At 41.9% G+C, this 21097-nt stretch overlaps 1 protein-coding gene across 6 annotated transcripts in view; it reads right to left on the bottom strand.

Moving 5' to 3' along the window:
- The window catches only part of si:ch211-267e7.3 (ADAMTS-like protein 2), a 50121-nt gene extending 29695 nt beyond the window's left edge, over nt 1–20426 (bottom strand). For 5 of the 6 annotated variants that reach the window (XM_019355423.1, XM_019355422.1, XM_013267078.1 and 2 more), the window contains exons 1-9: nt 20363–20426; nt 19912–20249; nt 10883–10966; nt 7476–7579; nt 4336–4411; nt 4126–4228; nt 3778–3923; nt 2910–3033; nt 421–501 (exon numbers count right to left, since the gene is read on the bottom strand). In XM_019355423.1, the coding sequence (XP_019210968.1) occupies nt 421–501; nt 2910–3033; nt 3778–3923; nt 4126–4228; nt 4336–4411; nt 7476–7579; nt 10883–10966; nt 19912–20004 (811 nt within the window). In that variant the 5' untranslated portion in view covers nt 20005–20249; nt 20363–20426. The remainder of the gene's footprint in view (nt 1–420; nt 502–2909; nt 3034–3777; nt 3924–4125; nt 4229–4335; nt 4412–7475; nt 7580–10882; nt 10967–19911; nt 20250–20362) is intronic. The other variant, XM_025899995.1, reaches the window with a different exon arrangement.
- Nucleotides 20427–21097: the final 671 nt, after the last annotated feature.

Here is a 21097-nt window from a genome sequence, read left to right as displayed (position 1 = left end):
ACAGAACCCAAAAAAGACGGTCCTGGTGTCAAACTGGACTTTTTTTTTAACTTAAAACAAGTGAAAATGTCTTAGCTGGAGACTAAAACTCTCATCGCCACTGAAATATGATGACATTTGCTTCCTGTGCAGGTTTGGGATCTGTAGTGAAATTACAAAATGAACAGCTGAGTGTTGGAAGCCATGCAAAATGCACCTCAGCGTTTTAAATCACACCTCACTGCAACACAGATTCATCATTTTCTAACACAGCAGTACCCAGAGTTCAGCTACTAATGCTGATCTCTTCCTTTAGAAAGTTACTTAGAAGTTGGATTAGTTAGCTTACTGTAATACACTAATCATATATATGCATATATTTAATGATATTGAACCATGATCCCTGATGATATTGACCTTAAAGAAGCTGTATGTTCTCACCCAGGATGTTCTCCGTCTTGTGTCTCTCTATGATCTGAATGTCTGAAGCTCCAGCTGGGATGTTGGTGATAAACACATAACCTGATGACAAATACAAAGTCGTCACTACACTGCAACACAATTGTGCGCTAAATGGAAAGAAAAACACTCCGAGAGTTTATCAGCAGGAACACATTTCTGTGAATACAAGGACTCAGTCTGGTGAGGACAGATCTCTGTGGGAGGCTAACCCATCTAAGTATGTTTTTAATACACTGGTACTGCATCACACGCTTCCCAGGTGGGATTACACGATGGGTCAAAGTCTGCCTCCAACATCTTTGAAACATGGCTGTAGACAGTTGGACTCCTGATTTGATCCAGTCAGTTTGGATTCATCACTCCATAAGACTTAGGTTGCCTGTGATTTCCAGTCCAGCTCTAATGTGGCATACTTCAGCCTGTTCTCCCTCTTTCTGTTCCTTAACAGTGGCTTCTTGACAGCCATCCTTCCATTCAGAGCACTTCTAATGAGGCTTCTGTGGAAGGTAAATGAATGTGCCGAAGGGTCAGATGCATTTCTCATGTCCTGTCAGGTCTTTGCTGGATATTTTCCTTATTACTTAAGGACATAACTGTCCATCTGCTGTAGAATTTCTTTCAGGTGCCCCACTTCTTTTGTCCTTAACTTGTCCTGTTTCTTCTGATGTTTTAAGAACGTACTTTACACCATGTTGCGATATGCCAAGTTTCATGTCAATATCTCTTTGGGAAGCCCTGCTGGTACAAAAACATGCCGTCAAACAGCATTTTACATTGGTCCAACCAAGTAAGAACAAACTGGTGTATTTGTTGCTAACAATCAATTGCCTACAGATGCAATTTAAAATGTCTTCTTTGCTAAGTTTTCTGTTATGTGTAGAAACAGAATGATGTCAGGATTAGGGATGGGTATTGATAAGATTTTAACGATTCTGATTCCATTTTCGATTCTGTTTAACAATTCGATTCTTTATCGATTCTCTTATCGATTCTTGTTTTTAAAAAAGGAGAACACTAAGGTCGATTAGCTTAGAACTGTTTTATATCTTCTCTTTCAACAAGATAGAAATTTAGGAGTAACATGGCCTTACAAACCCAACAGTGAGATCTTAAGAGATCCACAGCCTACGGCTCTTCAATGGGGTGTCACAGGGTCCCCGGGGGAAATTGTAAACGTAAAATAATAAAATAAATATTCTTCTGTAGCAATAACAAAGTATAACATAAATTATTCTGTAGCAATTACACAAGAATATCCAGTAATGTCCCTGCCTACAATTAAACACATTCACTTACCATCTGCTGTGGCAAATGGCTGCAAGGTTTTGACCACAAACTAGTCACTGCTCGGTGACATTCGGGCCTGAAAAGAGACGCTACCGGTAGACTGCAGCGACAACTGCCAGCGAGCGCCAGCCAGACTCTGTCTGTCTCTCTCATCACGGTCACCTAAATGCACAGTAATGGCAGGTTTTGTAATAAAGCAGATCGCGCTAACATAATATGCACTGTTAGTTGATTATTTACCTGCCGCATTAACGGGAGAGGACGTGCAAACGTTACCGCTGCTGCTGCTGGGTTAAGATTCACGAGTCCGGAGCGGAATTAAAGACATTCATTTAAGTTCATCGCGTGTTTTGTGAGCAAATGCTTTTGCATATTCGTAGTGTTTCCTCCCTTAATGAAATATCTACTTTGCAAGTATTGCAAGTTGCCCTGTTGTCATTGTTCTCGTAAAGTATAAACAAACTTTTGAGCGTTTGAGCTGCTTAGGCGCCGTGTTTCCTGCCAGGTACGCTCCGCAACGTGGTGACGTCATTCGGGGCGACTGGAATCGATAAGGGAATCGTTTGGAAAAATGGCAAACGATTCCAAGGAATTGAAACAGTGGGAACCGGTTCTCAACAAGAACCGGTTTTCGATACCCATCCCTAGTCAGGATCAATGTAAAGTTATTTAACTGACTGAAAAACATTCCCGTGTCCAAAAAAAACTCATAAATCCGAGAACATTAATGTTCAAGACCAATTAAAAAAAAAAAAAGTCCGGCTCCTTGCAGGCAAAATCAAAGCATTAAAAAAAAATGTATTGAAAAAGCTTCCCCGCTTTGATTCTGGTGTGGAGAGTTAAAACACAAAGATGTCCAGGGTCCTGTCTTTCCTTCTGACTTCAGCTGCATCTTATCTGGTAATTCTTTATGGATGTCAGCAAAGTGCTGGTGGGCGGCCTGCTGGTGGGCGGCCTAGTAAAGAACCAGCAGAAGGGGGTGAAGACATCATGGAGTCATCCACCCTGGTTTCAGGTTTCTATGACGACACGTTTGTAGGACACCGTGTAGTGAATTTCACTGAGGTGGTTGCAAAGGCAATGGTTTCCTTGAGCTGTCTGATGAGTGAAATAATCACTAAATGCTCGTCCTGTGTCAGTTAGACATGTATGTTGAATGTGGTTATCTGTGTGTGTGTTACCTAACTGTGTGAGTGCCTTCCTGTAGGATCCAGAGATCCGCTGGCATGATGTCCCGTTTCCTCCGCACACACCACATCTGTCTACAGTCTTACTGCTGTACAGCTCCCCATCACACCCCACAGGCTGGAACAGAGGAGCAGACATAATGCACATACATGTGACACTGTTTGTTCTTCAGAGACAACACTCATGCAGCTTTTTCTCACAACAACCAGAAACACCTGACTTCAGTTTTTACAACCAGGAAATATATTCTTCCAAGCCACCTGATTGGGTGAAGGTGTTCACATGTTTTGCTCTTTAAAGCACGCTTTTAAACACAGCTGAGTTCAACCACAAGTCAGAGTGGGGAGGAAAGGTGACGTGGAGCCCAACAGGGCGATCAGCTGCACCACATCTGGGTTTAAGAAGAAAGGTCATGAATGTCCGCTCCTTGAGCTCACCCCCTACTACAGCGATGGCAGAATATACAAAGAACTTCTTTATAGTGAAGTGAAACCATGTGTTAAAAGGTGAAGGATGTTCCCAGCATGCCTCAGTACTGACAGCAGCTGCATCCACCTCTGCACAGTTTAGCCTCCTCTAACAGATACTTGAACCACGTCACACAGCTCACATCATCTCAGACTGCCTGAGAAATCATGACGGTAAATTAAAAACATCATGCATGACGAGCACAATGAGTCTGACAGAGCAGCCGTGGGATGTAGTGGAACATCATGAAAATGCTGACCACAAAGCTGCAGCAACTGTGCCATCCTGCCTAAGTAGACGAAAAAGTCTGAGCACCTTGTTGAATGAACACCACGGTGTCCAACAAAGCAGCTAACGAGTGTATTTACTATGAAAATATTTCATCAAGATTACCTGACACATCCCCTCGATACACACTCCATGGTTTTTAGTATCCCGACAGGAGGTGCCATCGTGGGCAGGAACCAGCAGCTGTCGCTCGCCACTGATGGTGGTACACTGCAGGTCACATGGTCTGTTGGAGATGCTGATGTAATCGGCTACATGGGGAAGGACACATTTAAGAAAGCATTTCTTTAACAACATCAACAAATTGCACTGGCTACATCATGTCATCATTTCAGACAAATACACAATCCCCAGTGAGAAAAGAAAAACTCTTCACATGTTATATCTACTGTTGCATCGTCAAACGTAGATGATGAAAGTGAACTGACACATGAGACACAGACAAAGGCTGACCTGGGTACAGAGGTATCCACTGATAGTATCTCCTTCCAAAGGCTTTAGAGTTGAACTGGGAACACTGGTGCTGTTTGAAGCTAACGCTGGTGCTGGGACACGGCTACAAAATAAATACATACACAAAACGAACAAACACAGACAAAAGCTTCGATGCTTATTTCTACTGTTTCCTTATTGTAATCAATCAGTAAAGGATCAATATCATACCTGCTTTGAACAGAGCTGGTACTTCTTAGGGGAACCAACACAACAGGAGCTGTTAACATTTTGGGTGGAGGACAGCCTGAGACAGATAGGAGTGTCAGGGTGCAGGATGATCAACACTTTTATTAAGGACACCGTTCATCTAACTGCAGAGCTGCTGGCAGCCTGTGCTTTCACACCAAAGCTTCAATTTGCCAACTGTGAAAGCCAAACCCGCGGCCGGTAACTCTTATATTTTCATTTCTTCATTTGAACACAATAACACACTTTGGTTTGGATACATTTGTTCTATTTGTAAGCGTGCACGTTTAGGTTATGTATTCATACTAGTTCATCACTTCGTTTGATTTTTGACTAGCTTTGTTTCTTTTACTTCTTACCTGACATGATCCCCGGGAGTTACCAGACAAAAGGTGGAGGCCAGGGTTTAAAGTCCTTAAATATAAAGAGGCATAATTGGACCGCACCACCACTTCCTGCTGAAGGGGAGAATGTGTACTTTGTTTAATTAAAAAAAGCTTTTGTATTTGATTACATATTTGAGTTTAGGGTTCAGTGGTTTTGATTTTCTTCTTTGGTGTTGAGTTTATAAACAAACCAGGCTGTACTGCATCATTTTTGTGGTTTATGTTTGTGTTTTGTTTAGTTACCCCTCGTGTGTCATAGTGGTCTGATCAGCCATTATATATACCCTTGTGTGTCATTTCCTGTTTAGGTCAGTTATGGCTGTTTGGGCAGTCATTTGGTTTGTTAAGTTTGCATTAGTTCAGTTTTGTTTCTTTGACCTCTTTTATGAGCTCAACATTTGTTACTTTTGTAAATATAATTTTTGGGGTTAAATGGAAACCCTGTTTTTCTAATAATTCCTGTGACTCCTCCTGCTTTTTCAACTCGGTCCATCACACCAACACACTGACAATAAATAAACTGTGTGTAACTGAGTATCATGGATGATGTCAGCAAGCTACCCACCAAGAGTGTCCAGGTCTTACCTTAGATGGTAAGCTCTTAGAGATGACAGATTTTCTTGAATAGACGTGCCTAATCCTGCACTTTCCTTCCACTGCCCACTACTTACACCATGGTTACTGTGGCACAGTGGGTATCTTTATTTGCCTACTAAATTCGCTTTGGTCAGAGTTGAAGTGGAGCTGGAGCCTATCGCTGGCACAGACAGGACACACCTGGGGTAACTCATCAAAATATCACAGGGTCAAGACAAAGAGAGACACATAAATACTCCCACCCAGCAAAGGCCATTTTAGGATCATCAGTTCATTCTGTGGTTCTCAGACTGAGTCACTGTAGGTGGGATGTTGCAGCTCTAACCTGACTGTTATTCAGGTAAAATTCTATATGTTTTTAAAATCATAATCATTAATAAGGGATAAAACTTTTTGTTCAGATTCCAAAGTGGGCCATGCCAGAAGAAGCTCGACACCACTATAGAAACCCAGCAAGCTTGTCTGTAGCCTGTGGGAACAGACCGAAGGAACATTTACGGCTCGTACTGGCCTCTTATAAACTTCCTTTCCTACAGCAGTAAGACGTAAACACAGTAAACTATTTAGCAGCCAAAGCAGTGGATCTGTTTCTTAGGAGGAGGCCATTGTGTGTGTGTGTGTGTGTGTGTGTGTGTGTGTGTGTGTGTGTGTGTGTGTGTGTGTGTGTGTGTGTTATTTTGAACTGAAAGAAGAGACTGAATAGTCTTATTTATGTGTTTGTGTGTAACTTTGGGAGGACTGAGAGTTACAGCATCTGTCTTTGATTACAGCGTTAATATCTCCCAAACACACACCTCCTCTGTCATTCTATCTGCTTCCATTCAAACACTGTTTAGACTGTAAGATGCTGAGAAGAGCTGAACGCTAGGTCACTGTGAAGACAGAGGACATAAAGCAGGAGGGGGGGGGACAAAATGGGAGGGGCAGAAGGTGGGTCAAACACTGCATCAGTGATAATCCTGGTGGACAGAAATGTTCCCGACGGGAGAGTGCTTCACCCAGCCCCCGTCTGTACATATGCTAAGGGCTCCGCTTACTCTTTCACAGTGGGTTACTGTGATGACCATGGCCACACGTCTGCATTTTGCATATAGACTGGTCCCATGATGTTTACATGCAGAAAAATGGACGACTTCAGATAAAGTGCCAGATTTCACATCAAAGTTGGTGCCAAATAATCTACAAAAAATGAAGGAAACAGGTGAAGAAGTGACTCCTGATTCGCCAGAGAGACAAACTTATTGCAATTACTGGATAAATGTCAACACGTGGTTGTTGTAGTGAAGTCTTCCAGCAAGGCTTTCTTAATACATGTGTCACTTTGCTAACCATCACTACTGTGCATCATTATCTTTACTGTGTGTGTCATGAATGTAGTGCAGACTCACAGACAGACGAAGGATAAATCAAAGACAGACTTTTATTTTGGAGGAAGAAGACAAGTTAGTGGAGGCAGCTGGGGCACGTCAGGAGTGACGAGTTAACATGAGACACACAAGACAAGGACTATCACAATAAAACAGGAAGTAACAACACAAAGATTAAGACGCACTAACCTAACACAGAAGAGTCGACGCACGAACTCTTCTGAACTAAACACACAAAATAAATATAACCAACAGAGAATATTCCAGAAACATAGAGACCCTGGGTTACATGACCGAGGACATAACAAAGGTTGGTACATGAACTTCTAATATACAGAGAACTTCAACTTGTTCAGTTGTATTTGGGTTAGAATCCAGTCTGTGAGTCACACGGTCTGTGGGCGACTCTTGCTCGTGCTGCTGTTTGTGTGGGAACAGCTCTGGAATTAAAGCACTGTGGAATCACGTTTCTTTTAATTATCCGGCATAAATAAATGTAAACCTGTCTCATCCAGGAGATACTGGGAGCCTTCCAAAGGACCGAGATGATTCTTATGCCTTAATTTAGGTTGTATGTGTACAACACATACAACCTAAATTAAATTATCTAAATTATCAACGGCACAGCTGATCTGTTTTATTCTTCAGAACAATGTTTGGTGTTTGTGCGTCTGGGTTACAGTTACAGTTACACCTGTAGGCTGAGACTGCACATGTATTGGACACCAAAATATTCAGAAGGTGGAATATCATCTGAAAGTCACTCAGTTACCTCTGCATGAGACAGTGTCTCTCCTGGCTCCTCACTCCTCCTCCACAGCTCCTGGAACAGGAGGACCACGTAGACCACTCCCCCCACCACTGAAACACCTCCTCCTGGGAGAAAATATACAGGCCAGTGAGTAATGTGAAGTAGGTCATTAAGGTCAGCCTTTAACCATCAAACATTAAAATAGTAATGACTCTTATTGTTAACACCACTGTTACAAAGAATGCAGATGTCGTCCTTAGCATTTACAGAAGTGCTAACCAAACAGTGGCCTGTGGACCTACTGACCAACCAAACGTTGACAATTAAAGTTCAACTTGTTAAACTTCTCACTAATTGCTGAAGCACGACTGTGTAAAGTGTAATATTACACTAGTCAAGCCAATGCAAGCAGTTCATTAGGTCCATCGCAATATGAACAATGAGTTATTGAAGACAAAAGAGTTGATTTAATCCAAATTATTGCATTATTGTTTACAGAAATGTATAAAGAAGTAAAATATTATCATTCAAATGTTAATGTGTTTTGCCTCTTATAGTAAATTATTTACGCTGAAAATATTAGTGCAGGAGCTGGAAATGTCTGGAAGCACTTACTTCAGACTTTTTTGAGATGTTTTTGTATTAAAGTATTATAGAAAAGTAACAATTTTAATGTCATCAGATGTCTACCACTTCTTTGGAGTCCAGGCTGAAGGGGACAGCAGCCTAAGCTGAGATGCCTACTCCATCCACAGGTCTCCTCAGACACTGAGTCCTGAGTTTCCCCAGGATCTCCTACAAGAAACACCTTGTTAAGGAGCTGTGTAGGAGGCCTCCTGGTTTGTTGCACAATTTAATTTACAGATGCAATGACTGTACTGTTAGCTCCTCCAGAACAGCCTAAGTATGGCGTTACTTTTGTGCCTCTATTCTGAGCACAAATAAAAAAATGTTTGCAACGGCACATGTTGCATTTTGAGGAGAAAATTTTGAAGAAAAGTTTGATTTGAGCTAACAAAGTTCATTGCTGCGTGCAAGAAATGTATTTCAGTGTTTGCTATTATCCATACACACACACTCGCTCAGATCTCTGCTCTGTGTGCTCACAGACATCTGCAGACCTGCTCTCAGTGAGTCGCTCTCAACATCTCTGCACACTGTTATAAGTGTGCCACAAAACACGCTCCAGAATGTAGCTAAATCCATTTTCAGTTAGTATGTTTAATTATTTTATTTTTAAATATATCATTTTTTAAGACCATTGTTGGTTTTAACCTAGTTTAAACCAAACCACTCCACTGGATTTAGCTACACTCCGGACCGTGTTTCCAGAATGCAATAGCTAGCGAGCTGATTGGAGACTGTAACAGCCAATCAGAATTTTTGCATCCAAGTCTGTGATTGGTTGGTTTTGTGCACAGGATTATAACGGTGTACAGGGATGTTGAGAGCGACACACTGAGAGCAGGTCTGCAGATGTCTGTGAGCACACAGAGCAGAGATCTGTGTATGGATAATAGCAAACACTGAAATACATTTCTTGCATGCGGCAATAAATTTTGTTCGCTCAAATTAAACTTTTCTTCGCTCAAAATAATTTTCTCCTCAAAATGCAACATTTGTGTTTCCAAAATGTTTTTATGTGCACTCAGAATAGAGGCACAAAAATAAAGCCATACCTTAGCAGGTATTTGCTTGTATCCAAATCTTATTCTTTGTGTAACTATCCAGAGGTTGTGGTCATAGATGAGAGGAGATCTTCCAGTTAAGTATACTGTAGAGGAACTGGTAAACTTTTTCAGGCCTGGCCCTTTGTTCAGCACAACAGACAAGTCCACATCTCTGAACAGTCATCCAGTCCAACTCTTTATCTCCTCTTCCACTCTCACACAATTTGTGAAGAAGTAACCATATACATGCGTTGCTCCATGGCATGAAGACGAACCAAAAACATTAACTGTGTGTCACTTTTTTTCATGTTTCTGCAGTTCCAGTAGAGACACTAAAATCCAGCAATCAGTGAACTTCCAGTTTGGATTCAGGAGTCAGACACTATCTCTACTTTCAAGATTAGGCTTCAAACTTTCCTTTTTGCTAAAGCATATAGTTAGGGCTGGACCAGGTGACCCTGAATCCTCCCTTAGTTATGCTGCAATAGACGTAGGCTGCCGGGGATTCCCATGATGCATTGAGTTTTTCCTTTCCAGTCACCTTTCTCACTCACTATGTGTTAATAGACCTCTCTGCATTGAATCATATCTGTTATTAATCTCTGTCTCTCTTCCACAGCATGTCTTTATCCTGTTTTCCTTCTCTCACCCCAACCGGTCGCAGCAGATGGCCCCGCCCCTCCCTGAGCCTGGTTCTGCCGGAGGTTTCTTCCTGTTAAAAGGGAGTTTTTCCTTCCCACTGTCGCCAAAGCGCTTGCTCATAGGGGGTCATATGATTGTTGAGTTTTTCTCTGTATCTATTATTGTACAATCTACTGTTGCTGTGATTTGGCGCTATATAAATAAGATTGAATTTAACTGAATAGACTAAAGTTAGGGTATCTGTGAGCAATCAACAGAGAGCTGACACTTAAGGTGTTCATGGGTTGATTTGGTGCTCCTGTTGTATTGAGTCAAGAGTAAGGTGGAATATTTTACTAATAACTGGTGAAATATTCCACCTTAGCTGCTGGGATGTACTGGTTTGATATTAGCAACTAAAATTCGAGTATAAACAATAATAGGAACACTGCTGTTTCAATCATCTGGTCTTTTTATATAATAATGATAATAATCCATCAGTATTTTTACAACGTCTGATCAAATCCTGTTAAACTTTCTAACTGTACATTATACAAACTCCACGCTTCTGTTTCAAAGTAAAAGCGCTTCACAAACACTTCACTTCTTAACAGGACTTACGCTGTGACACATTTTCAGGAACATGTGGCAAACATAGATTTACTTTAATGGTAATGGTACTTACAAACCTGTGCAGTGGTTTGTGTGTAAGTTTTGAAGAATCACATCATCACTAAGGTTTTTGTCATTGAGCGAGATGGACTTGTTACTGAAACTTTTAGATAGTTGTATCCACAGAAAAAGAAAATGATCTGACACCTCAAGCTGAACTTAATTGTGTGTAAACAAGCAGTTTTTTATTCAGGTTTGGATGTAAAGCAGTTTTACATGTGCTCAAATTGCTTTGTATTTATGTGTGGGTGCAAGCACATGCTTGTGAGTACACACCAATCACTGTACACATCTGTAACCCTTTTGAGGCGCATTTCTCTCCAGACTTAAGCTTTACTGATAATCGCCATTTTCCCCCCTTTTAGCCAGCATGTTAAAAATGCCCCCACCTGCAAAACTTCAGAGTCAGTCTGAAATCTACAGGACAACAGTTCTGTATGCAAAGAAACTCAAAACACTGATTACCTTTTTGTCTGTCTGTTTCCCATTTTGACTTCCATGTGACCGTAGATGGCTGTTATGCTGCCCCACGCTTACTTCACTTCTGTCCTAACAGACACAGACAGACAAATCATGCATACACATAAACATGGAGAACATTAGGATTGTTTAAAGAAAAAAAAAAGAAAAACCGCACTGCGATTGAGCTACAGCTTGAGCGTGCTGCAGGTGAACAGCATCGTGTGTTTATACAGCTTTCTTTAGCTTGGGATGATAATTGGCTGTTGGGTCATTTATGTAATGAGTGCCATCTATGCCCACTAGATGGCGATGGAGAATACCCCCTACTCGTACGTCATGCTGATATATATCATGCATGAAACTATAAATGAAAATTTCATGTACACTGGATGATGTCCTCAGACTCAGACTCCCATCAAGCAAGTAAAGTTTGGGACAGACTGGTACAATGCTGATATACAATATACAGAACACAAATATATAAATATGTGTCATATGGTGAAAGGCCCAAATTTGGCATGCTGCTACGACCACACCCTTACATGAAAACTCAAAAGCTTCACAATATAATGTCAACATCGTCTTGAGACTGTATTCACCAAAGATCATGTTGATCTGATTAACAAAGTATTAGGCCTAAATATGGTGAAAAGTTTTACCAAAATTGCTGTTGGGTTTGGACTATAGCTCCAAGACACTTTTTGTACATATTGAGACTAGGGCTGCCACGATTAGTCGACTAGTCACGATTACGTCGACTATTAAAATCGTCGACGACTAATTTAATAGTCGACGCGTCGTTTGAAGCTTTGTAAGATCCCAAAAGACGCAGGAATAAGTAGTAGTATTTAAGAGTGTAATAACGGACTGAAACAGAAGATGGCAGCACTGCATGTACAAGGATGCCAGCTGCCGTTAAACCCCGAAGAAGAAGAAACTGTGTTCCAGAATTCATAGCGCGGCCCAGCGCAGTTGTCAACAATGGCGGCAGCTAGTTAGTTTTAATATTACAATTATTATTCTTTCTGGGTCACAAAATAAACGTTTAACATATTTTCAGGTGTACATTTTACGTCCAATGGATGCATGATCTGATTAGTCGACTAATCGCAAAAATAATCGGTGACTAGTCGACTATCAAAATAATCGTTTGTGGCAGCCCTAATTGAGACATGAGGCTGCCAGATTTTAGAGTCATAGTTGCAACTGTTGCAGGTGGCGCTGTGGAGCCATTTTGCAATATTCAATGACCAGAGCCATAAAACCTTAAAGCACTCATTACATTGGACGTGTCTGCCAAATTTTATAACTTCCCAAGCTTTCCAAGCCTCCAACATCTACTACTCATAGCCATGCCACAGGGCCATTAAATGAAATCTCACAATTTTGACAGCAACGCATCATCAAGGCTGGCTGCATCTCAGGAGGTAGAGCACGTCTTCTGCTAATTGGATGGTTGCAGGTTCGATCCCTGGCTGCTACATGCCAAATATCCTTGGGCAAGATACTAACCCCAAGTTGCTCTCCGATGTATCCATGATTGTGTGAATGCTAGATGCAATAGGTGAACGAGGCAAGTTGCGTAAAGCGCTTTTGGGCGGTCAGAGTAGAAAAGTGCTATATAAGAAGCATTTACTATCAAGGTCTGATATTTATTCAGAAAGATTTTGAGGTGGATATGGTCAACCTGGAAAGAGCTGTACATAAACGTTTAAAACACGACATTTAATGTTCACACTAGGTGGCATTCTAACTATCGCTGGCAACTGTTCACAGCATGACGATCATATATCCTGTAAAGTTTGGAAGATTAGACAATGTGTGTTTTTGAGTTACACAAATTTTGAGCTTCATGGCGAAACATTGAAATCTGCCATGCTGCCAGAGTCACACACTGTGGTGAAAATTCACAGTTTTCACAGTAACCTAAGACCAAGTCCTTGAGCCTTTGCTGACCAAATTTTAGATGGTTCTGCTCAAACACTGTGAAGCTGTGCCTCAAAGTGTGACATGACATTTCCTGTTCCCACTAGGTGGCGCTGTGACCACTGTTAAACATTACAATTGAAATGTGTTCAGAGGTGGACCCTTATCACACATGAGAAAATTAGGCTAGATTGGACAATGTGTCAGTGACAGCGATATATTCAATATTCAATATTCACAATAGCGCCATAGAAAACTCCCCCATCAACGAAAACTCAAAAGCTCAGACATTTAATATGGCCCAGTTTAGACTGACCAAACATGAAGTTGATCCAATAAAACCCCTGGGAGGCCTGGAAATGGTAAATATGACATTTTCAATTCAAAATGGCCGACTTCCTGTTGGGTTTGAATAAAGGAACCCAGAGACTTTGTCTGTCTTTGCAACTTAAACGTGCACAAAATTTTATTCTTGTAGCTCAAATTATGGGTACGTAGTGCTACCCTTCAAAGGTGGCGCTCTAGGGCCATTTTTAAACGCCCATGTCTGAAACCAATAACATTTTGAGCACTTTAAGGTCCTCTAAAAGGCAATTAATTTGCCTGAATAATAATTAACAGAGTGAATGCAATACAGTCTTCAAACTTTTAATGCTCAGGCCCCAATTATGATATGATATTTACAACAATATCAACACAAACAGAGCCATCTTTGCCTCGTCAAACTACCTGCACACAGCTCCTCCCTTCACCAACAGCTGAAGCAGTTAATGTTCCTAATACTTTAAATTTCTCCTAAAGTTTGCATTTCAACAAAATTTAAGTATTAAACAGTTATAATAACATAGCATTAACATAGCAGCTAGAATACAGAGGATATACTGAGCCGTGACAGATCAGATAACAGCTGCAGAAGTGCAAAGGTTTCTGGTTGTGCAGTAGCTGAATTGAGATAAATGTCCAGAGTGTGGAGAACTCATGTGTGCAAATAAAGGGCGAAATCTGGAGCAAAGCAGCAGTATCAAACCAGGGCTAAAGCATAGATCCGAGGATGTAAAGCGCTGTGGACTGAATGTGGATGCTGGATCAGAATGAGGTTGCAGGCAGATGTGAACAAGATGATACACTTTAACTTTAAGAGTAACTTTGACTTATTTATTTTTACAATAATTTGTTAAAATATGTTTCTTGTTTTGTTGTATCGAGCTGTGAGGGCAGTTTTAAAATGCAGGTAGTGACCAGTTCAATCTGAAACAGTGAGCGGCCAGGTTTTTATATGTGTCTTTCACTAGTTGGGACCATATCCTTAATTAGACTTGAATATGATGGATAGAGAACTGTAAATTGATGGTGCAATTTGGGGAAGCCATCAGACGGGACTGGCAAATAATACTGACAAATGAATGAATTAAAAAAGGGGGAGCGTAGCGCACGAAAATGAGAACAAGTTATAGTGCAGCAAGTAAAAATAGAACGAGGACTAGAAGGGGAGTGCATGAGTTGTGGTCCTGCTCATGAAATTCATTAATTATCTCCGCTTCGCAAATGACGAACCACATCCTCATTTAGATTTGGCAGTGGCAGAGAAATGGAGAAACTTAAATTGATCCTGCGGTTGTATAGAAGTCTATGGGAAAAATGTCTCTCAGCCCTGGTCAGGGAGCCGTTGCCAGTCAGGGAGCCGTTGCCAGTCCCATCTGGTTCCCCAAAGACAGCATCCCCTAAAAGTAGTGATAGTTGAACATTACGAGGGTCTTGGAGATTGTTCAGAGTATATGACTGGTAGGCCTGTGATGGCCAGCGGTCCAAGACCTTCATCGGATGGTCAGGGATTTCTTTGGAAGAAGCATATGTTGCTGCACCAAAGTGGAAGGAATGGCCAGAGGAAAGACTAGGAGATATTCCGGACAGTAAGAGATCTTGAAGGAAGTGTGAGAGAAACAAGGATCTGGGATCCACGCAGCCAGACTCAGTTATAAACAGAGGGTCTGAAGGTGAGGTGTGGTGAGGTTTTACTTTGCTTGAGAGAGAAGATGAGGGAGTCTTCGGAGACTGGGTGAAGGTCACTTATGCAGGGATAAAGATCTGAACTGAATTTGGTCCTCGTTGAGGTAAACTCTGAACAGCGCATGAATCCAGGTAGCAGTGACCATATCTGTAATGGAGCATGAAAATGTCAGAAAGATCCGAAGTTAGAGGTAGACAGCATGAGGTCGAAGGTGGATGGGAAGAGAAGTTTAAAGTGGTAGTGGAATTATTAAAAGTGTATTTCAGTCCAGGAGCAAGGCTGTTGATAATAACTTCTTGGAAAAGGCTCATGAGCTCTGCAATGCTGGGGTTTAGATCTCGAATGTTGTGGCCGAAAATCTAGGTACTGGCATCGGGACTGCCTCTGCATGAGGGCCGAGGCTCTGAATGATGAGACAGGGAGTCAGCAGTGGAATTATAACACGTGTGTTCTGTTCTGAGTAAGAACTGGTGGCTGACAGCTTGACGATGGAAGGGGACTTTCTTCGGCCTTTGTTAATTAGGTCTACCGTGGCAAGGTTGTCTCAGTGGATGGGAATGGATCTTTTTGAACATTCATAGCATTAAAAAACAACAATGACTACTGGGTATATTTTATAATAATCCCCAAATCCAGCAGAAGGAGCAGCATGTGTGTAGAACTGAATATCCTGAGGGTAGGACAGCTGAACATGATAAAAGAAAGTGATGCCATTCCAGTTGGTGAGCAGAAGTTACCAGACTTGCCATTCAGTTTTGGAAGATCTGTCCAGAGTGACTGTGTCAAGGAGTGATGTGTCTGTGAAGGTTCTCAGTCATCCAGGTCATCGTAGTCTAAGGAGCTTGGAAAGAAAAGCGTCTGTACTTCTTTAAGTTGCTTGAAGACGTTTCACCTCTCATCCGAGAAGCTCCTTCAGTTCTAGGGTCAAATGGTGGAAAGTCCCAGATTTAAATCCAGTGGGAGTGTCCCCCCAAAGATGGTCATGGACCCCCTGATGATCCTCTACATAATCACATGAGCCAAGGCGTGAAAATAGGTGTGGGTCACAATCAGCCAGGGTTTCGGGTGAGCTCATTGTGAAACCTGGCCCCACCCTTTCATGTGATTTCCTGATTTCACCAGGGAAGACACAAAGGATAACTGTTTGCCTTTCCTGGACTGCGCTGTGCACATTGAAGAGAACGGCAACCTCAACATCAAAGTTTACCGGAAGCCCACACACACGGACCAGTACCTCCTCTTTGACTCCCATCACCCTCTGGAACACAAACTTGGAGTAATTAGGACCCTACACCACCGGGCAGAACATGTTCCCTCTAAGCCTGAAGGGAAAAAGAAGGAACACACACACGTAAAGGAAGCACTTAAAACGTGCGGTTATCCTAATTGGGCGTTTATAAAGTCAGCAAAGATGCACAGAAAAGAAGATCAGACACCAGCTAGGGAGGATAAGAAAGACAGACGCAACAATATTGTCATCCCCTATGTAGCCGGTGTATCAGAGAAACTCAGGAGGGTTCTCTCCAAGCACGACATCCCAGTGTACTTCAGACCCAGCAACACACTCACAGAAACTGGTTCACCCGAAAGACAAAACTCCAAAACACAGACTTAACAACGTGGTGTATGCTGTACAGTGCAGCGAGGAATGCCCAGACCTCTACATCGGAGAGACCAAACAGCCACTTCACAAGCGCATGGCACAACGTAGAAGAGCCACCTCCACAGGACAAGACTCAGCAGTCCATCTGCATCTAAAGGTCAAAGGTCACTCTTTCGAGGATGCCAATGTTCACATTTTGGAGAGAGAAGACAGATGGTTTGAAAGAGGAGTGAAAGAAGCCATTTATGTCCACCATCTTTGAACAGAGGGCGGGGCTTACGACACCAACTGTCTGCCATCTAAAATCCAGTTTTGAGATCCCTTCCCAGACATCTTAACGCCCACTCACACCCTGGGCCATCTGACCTCAGGAAATCACATGAAAGGTTTCACAATGAGCTCACCCAAAACCCTGGCTGATTGTGACCGACACCCGTTTTCACACCTTGGCTCATGTGATTAGGTAGAGGATCATCAGGGGGTCCTTTGTCCCTCTTTGGGGGGAAACTCCCACTGGGTTTAAATCTGGGACTCTCCACCATTTGACCCTAGAACTGAAGAAGCTTCTCGGATGAGAGGTGAAACGTCTTCAAGCAACCTAAAGAAGTCCAGACGCTTTTCTTTCCAAGCTCCTTAGCCAAGGAGTGATGGTTAAAAGTGCAGCCTTGTGGATTTTTGCACAGGGCAAAGTTTAGGTGTCCTAACAGGTGAGCAGCTGCTGTTTAGAAAGACAGGAAACAAGCACGTTTTGAAAAAGGAGATTAATTTGATTTAGTTTTTTTAAATGGGTAAAGAAGCCTGGAACTGGATGATAACCCGTGAGTTGGAGGTGACGTGGAGGGAGATATAATCAGGAAAACTTTACAAAGATGGACCAAATATGGCAGTTTATGGTTGTTGGAGAGAATCCGACATAGGCAATCATTCAAGTCTATATATTTACAATGACGCCTTATACAACTTTTTTTTTCTAGACAGACGTCCTATATCATCATCCTGAGCGCATTAACTCAAAGTCAGAATAAAGAGGGTGTTCACGGTCAGCAACAATAAACCGGGCCTTCCTTAAACAGCCTGATGATACAGCTTATCCAATGAAGTTTGTTGCTGATTAATATTATTCCAGCAGTTCTGACGATCCTAGTAGTTAGGATCGTCAGATCGTCAGTTAGTTAGCCAAACTGCGATGCGGCAATAAAATACAAAAACACATATCAAATAAAGAAGAAAAAAAATAGAAAACAGAAAAATAAAAACACAAAATGTACAATACATAAACATAACAAGTCTTAAAAAGGGTACAAAAGATGAAAAAACTGACTAAAACTAACCAGAAGCTAACAGTAGTGCTAACATTGAAATCCAAATGTGTTTTTTTTAAACGTAATTTAAAAACTGCAACTGCTGGAGCCAATCTGACATGCAGGAACAACCTATTCCACAATCTGGGGACCAACAGTAAACTCTTGATCCACCCAGTGTTTCAGTCTCAACACGGGGAAAGCAAGTATAATGAAGCACAAACATAATGAGGTACATTTAAAGTTTGCTGAACAACATTTAGACAAGCCTGTGAAACACTGGGAGAGTAGAGTCTGGTCACATGAGACCAAAACTGACCTCTGGATGTCAGAATACACCCCATGTTTGGAGGTGAACGGCACTGCACATCTCCCCAAAAACACCAAACCAACAGGTGAGAACATCGTGATGTGGGGCTGTTTTTCAGCATACAGCACTGTGATTCAGATAACTGAAGGGTGAATGGAAAAATGTCCTGAGAGAGTCTTGATAAAAACCTGCTGCCACCTACCAGGATGATGAAGATGAAACGAGGAGGACACTGATGCCAAACACAGCCAACAAACTCGGTTAGTTTCAGAGAAACAAACTAAAGCTGCTAGAATGACCCAGAACCTTCTGGACTGTGTGGAAGAATGGGTAAAATGACACCTGTCAATGTGACTAGTTTCAACATACAGGAGGCGTATTGAAGCCAACAAACCAACAAACCAACAAACGCTTTTGTACGACGTGTTGAATCCATTTCAGTAAACATGTTCAATACTTGTTCCCGCTGTCATTTCTCATTATTGCACATAATTTATGGACATCTATGGTTTGATTTTATTTTTTTTCCTTTTAAGCATGTGTGGATTGGATGGGTTGTTGATGACATCTAGTGAAAATTATATGTCAATAGCACTTTTATAAGTATAAAAATTACTGATGTGTTCAATACTAACTTTACCCACTGTATATTACAGATATGTGTTACGGTTCATCCAAGAAATATATGCTGTAGTTTAATTGTGTGAAACCCATGCATCCCATTATTGTGTTCCTTAGCACCCATACAGTTTATGGATGCAATTTGCTAACCAAGTTTAAAACTTAATAAATATGAGACGATGGGATGGTCCAGACAGCATAAAAGAGGGATACAGCTTCTAGGCATGAAGAGTGAAGCCAACACACAATTGTCTTGAACTCGCATTCTCTTTAGAAAACGCCCTCTGGTTGTATAGGAGTCTATGGGAAAAATGTCTCTCAGCTCTCTGTATCCATGAGCTTCAGTAAACATTTTCCTGTTGAGTTTGTGGGTCCAGCGGCTAGCTTGGGGTCATATTCCACAGAACATTAAGTCCATTTTTGCAAATAAGAGTAATTTTCTTATTATGACCATCTTTTATTTATAGTCAGAGGATCTCACTCAAAAAATAAATGCTCTGTATGGACCACGGCTGTTACTGAGAAAACTACTGCATACTGTAAAATGCTATATCTAATTAAGTTTCAGTTAGTTACCTGTAGTTAGCCTAGAACATGAACAAAGTTCAGGCAAAAATAACATTTTGAGATCTACATTTGCAGCAAACCATCTGTTTGAATTAGACAGTAGTTCAAGAACCTGATGTTTTTAGCCACACTGTGATAAACAAGCAGGGAAGCTGAATGGGGGGGGAAGTGGCAGGACAGCCCGAACACTGAACCACCCAAGACAAAAGACGCTTTTTCATTTGGCTTCAGACATAAAGCACACATGCAGGGCATGTTTGAACGTATATGATACTAGTTATTGTGGGAAGAGCTTCAACAACTAGTGTTATATCTGCTCTGATCATTAGGAACATTTAAGCCAATCCAATGCTGTCTGTTTGCCGTCTAATGTGAACAGTGTTGAGCAGTTTTATGGCTCTTCACAGTCCAACGCGGGTACGTCGAGGGGAACAGTGACTTCCCCGGACTGGGTAAGACTAATCTTCCCATTCGCCTGTAAGGAGAAGCTCGACTTTCAGTCAGAGACCGCATTGCCATGTTACTAATAAACCGACTTGGAGGATGGCATCAATTACGAACTTGATACGAAAACTGGACGATAAGAAAGGGTTACTACAAGTGATAAAACCGTGAATTACCAAGACCCCCTTCATAACCTCTGAACAGACAGAAATGAACGGAACGAAGTGAACGCCGACAACCCGAGCTATTTACCTTAACGGGCCAGCTGTCCGTTAGCGGGAAAACCGGGAGGTGAAACAGGAGAAAGGAGCAAACCGGGAGAGTTAGGATTCCTTTAGCGAACATGGTCCATTCATGTCAGGGACCTACAACACTTCCTCTCCTCGTTGCCTCTGGACCCTCCTCGCTCCTCTCCTTGTGCCCCACTTCGACCCCCTCTTTGAAGTAGCTACGCCTTCTGTTCTCACTTGCACGAACACGCACGCATGTGCACACTCATCTGCTTCCCCAGATAGCACAACTCTTGACCGCTACATGACATGAAGGCAGGGGCGTTTCCAAGAATTATAAGTCGGGGTGGCACAGGGCACCTAAAAAGCAAGGAAGTGCAGATATTTGGTTTGGAATAATACAGTGTAACAATGTATCCAGAGGACCGTGGATGCACTATTCTGGGTTTTCTGTAAATGAAGCAGATAATTACCTTTTCTCTTTGCCAGCTCTTCTCTCAGTTACAGCTGCTTTGGTGTTAATGAAATTAACAGGCGCACTACAGGGACAACCCCCAAAACAGGAATGTTTTTATAGCAGGAGGGTGGGGGCCATTGACAGTTTTTCCCTTCTCATCTTTTCTGACTGTTTTTTCACTAGTTATCCATTTGGTTATGGTCAGTGTCACTACTGGCTGCATTAGGTGATACTTGGAGCCTCCAGAGGTTGCAAATGCTGGCTATGTCCGAATTCAGGGGAAGGATGCTTAAAATGCCATATTTGGATGCAATGACGTCACAGCTACACGACGAGGACTGTCCGAATTCAAAGAGCACTCAAAATGTGGCGACAAATGCGTCCTACTTTTCTGCGAATTTGAGGCTTAGCTGTGTCCGAATTCAGAGGAAGGATGCTTCGATGCCATATTTGGAGGCAATGACGTCACGGCGACGCGACGAAGGGTGTCCGAATTCAAAAAGTACTCAAAATGTGGCAACAAATGCGTCCTACTTTGCCCTGAATTCTAAGGATGGTCCGATGTATCCTTCATGTCCTACTATATCCCAGGATTCATTGCGGGTCATAGAGGAGATTTGTTTCTGATAACGATGGTGGTCGAAGCAGGAGAGTAAAACACTTTCAAATGTAAGTATATGAAAATCTGGTTGTACAAAAGTTAAATTGTTATATCGGTCGTTTTGTTAAGCTTTGGGCATCTGCATAGACA

This window comes from Oreochromis niloticus, linkage group LG18 (assembly GCF_001858045.2).
Source record: "Oreochromis niloticus isolate F11D_XX linkage group LG18, O_niloticus_UMD_NMBU, whole genome shotgun sequence".
Classification (NCBI taxonomy): domain Eukaryota; kingdom Metazoa; phylum Chordata; class Actinopteri; order Cichliformes; family Cichlidae; genus Oreochromis; species Oreochromis niloticus.
This window is presented reverse-complemented; position numbering and strand designations above follow the sequence as displayed.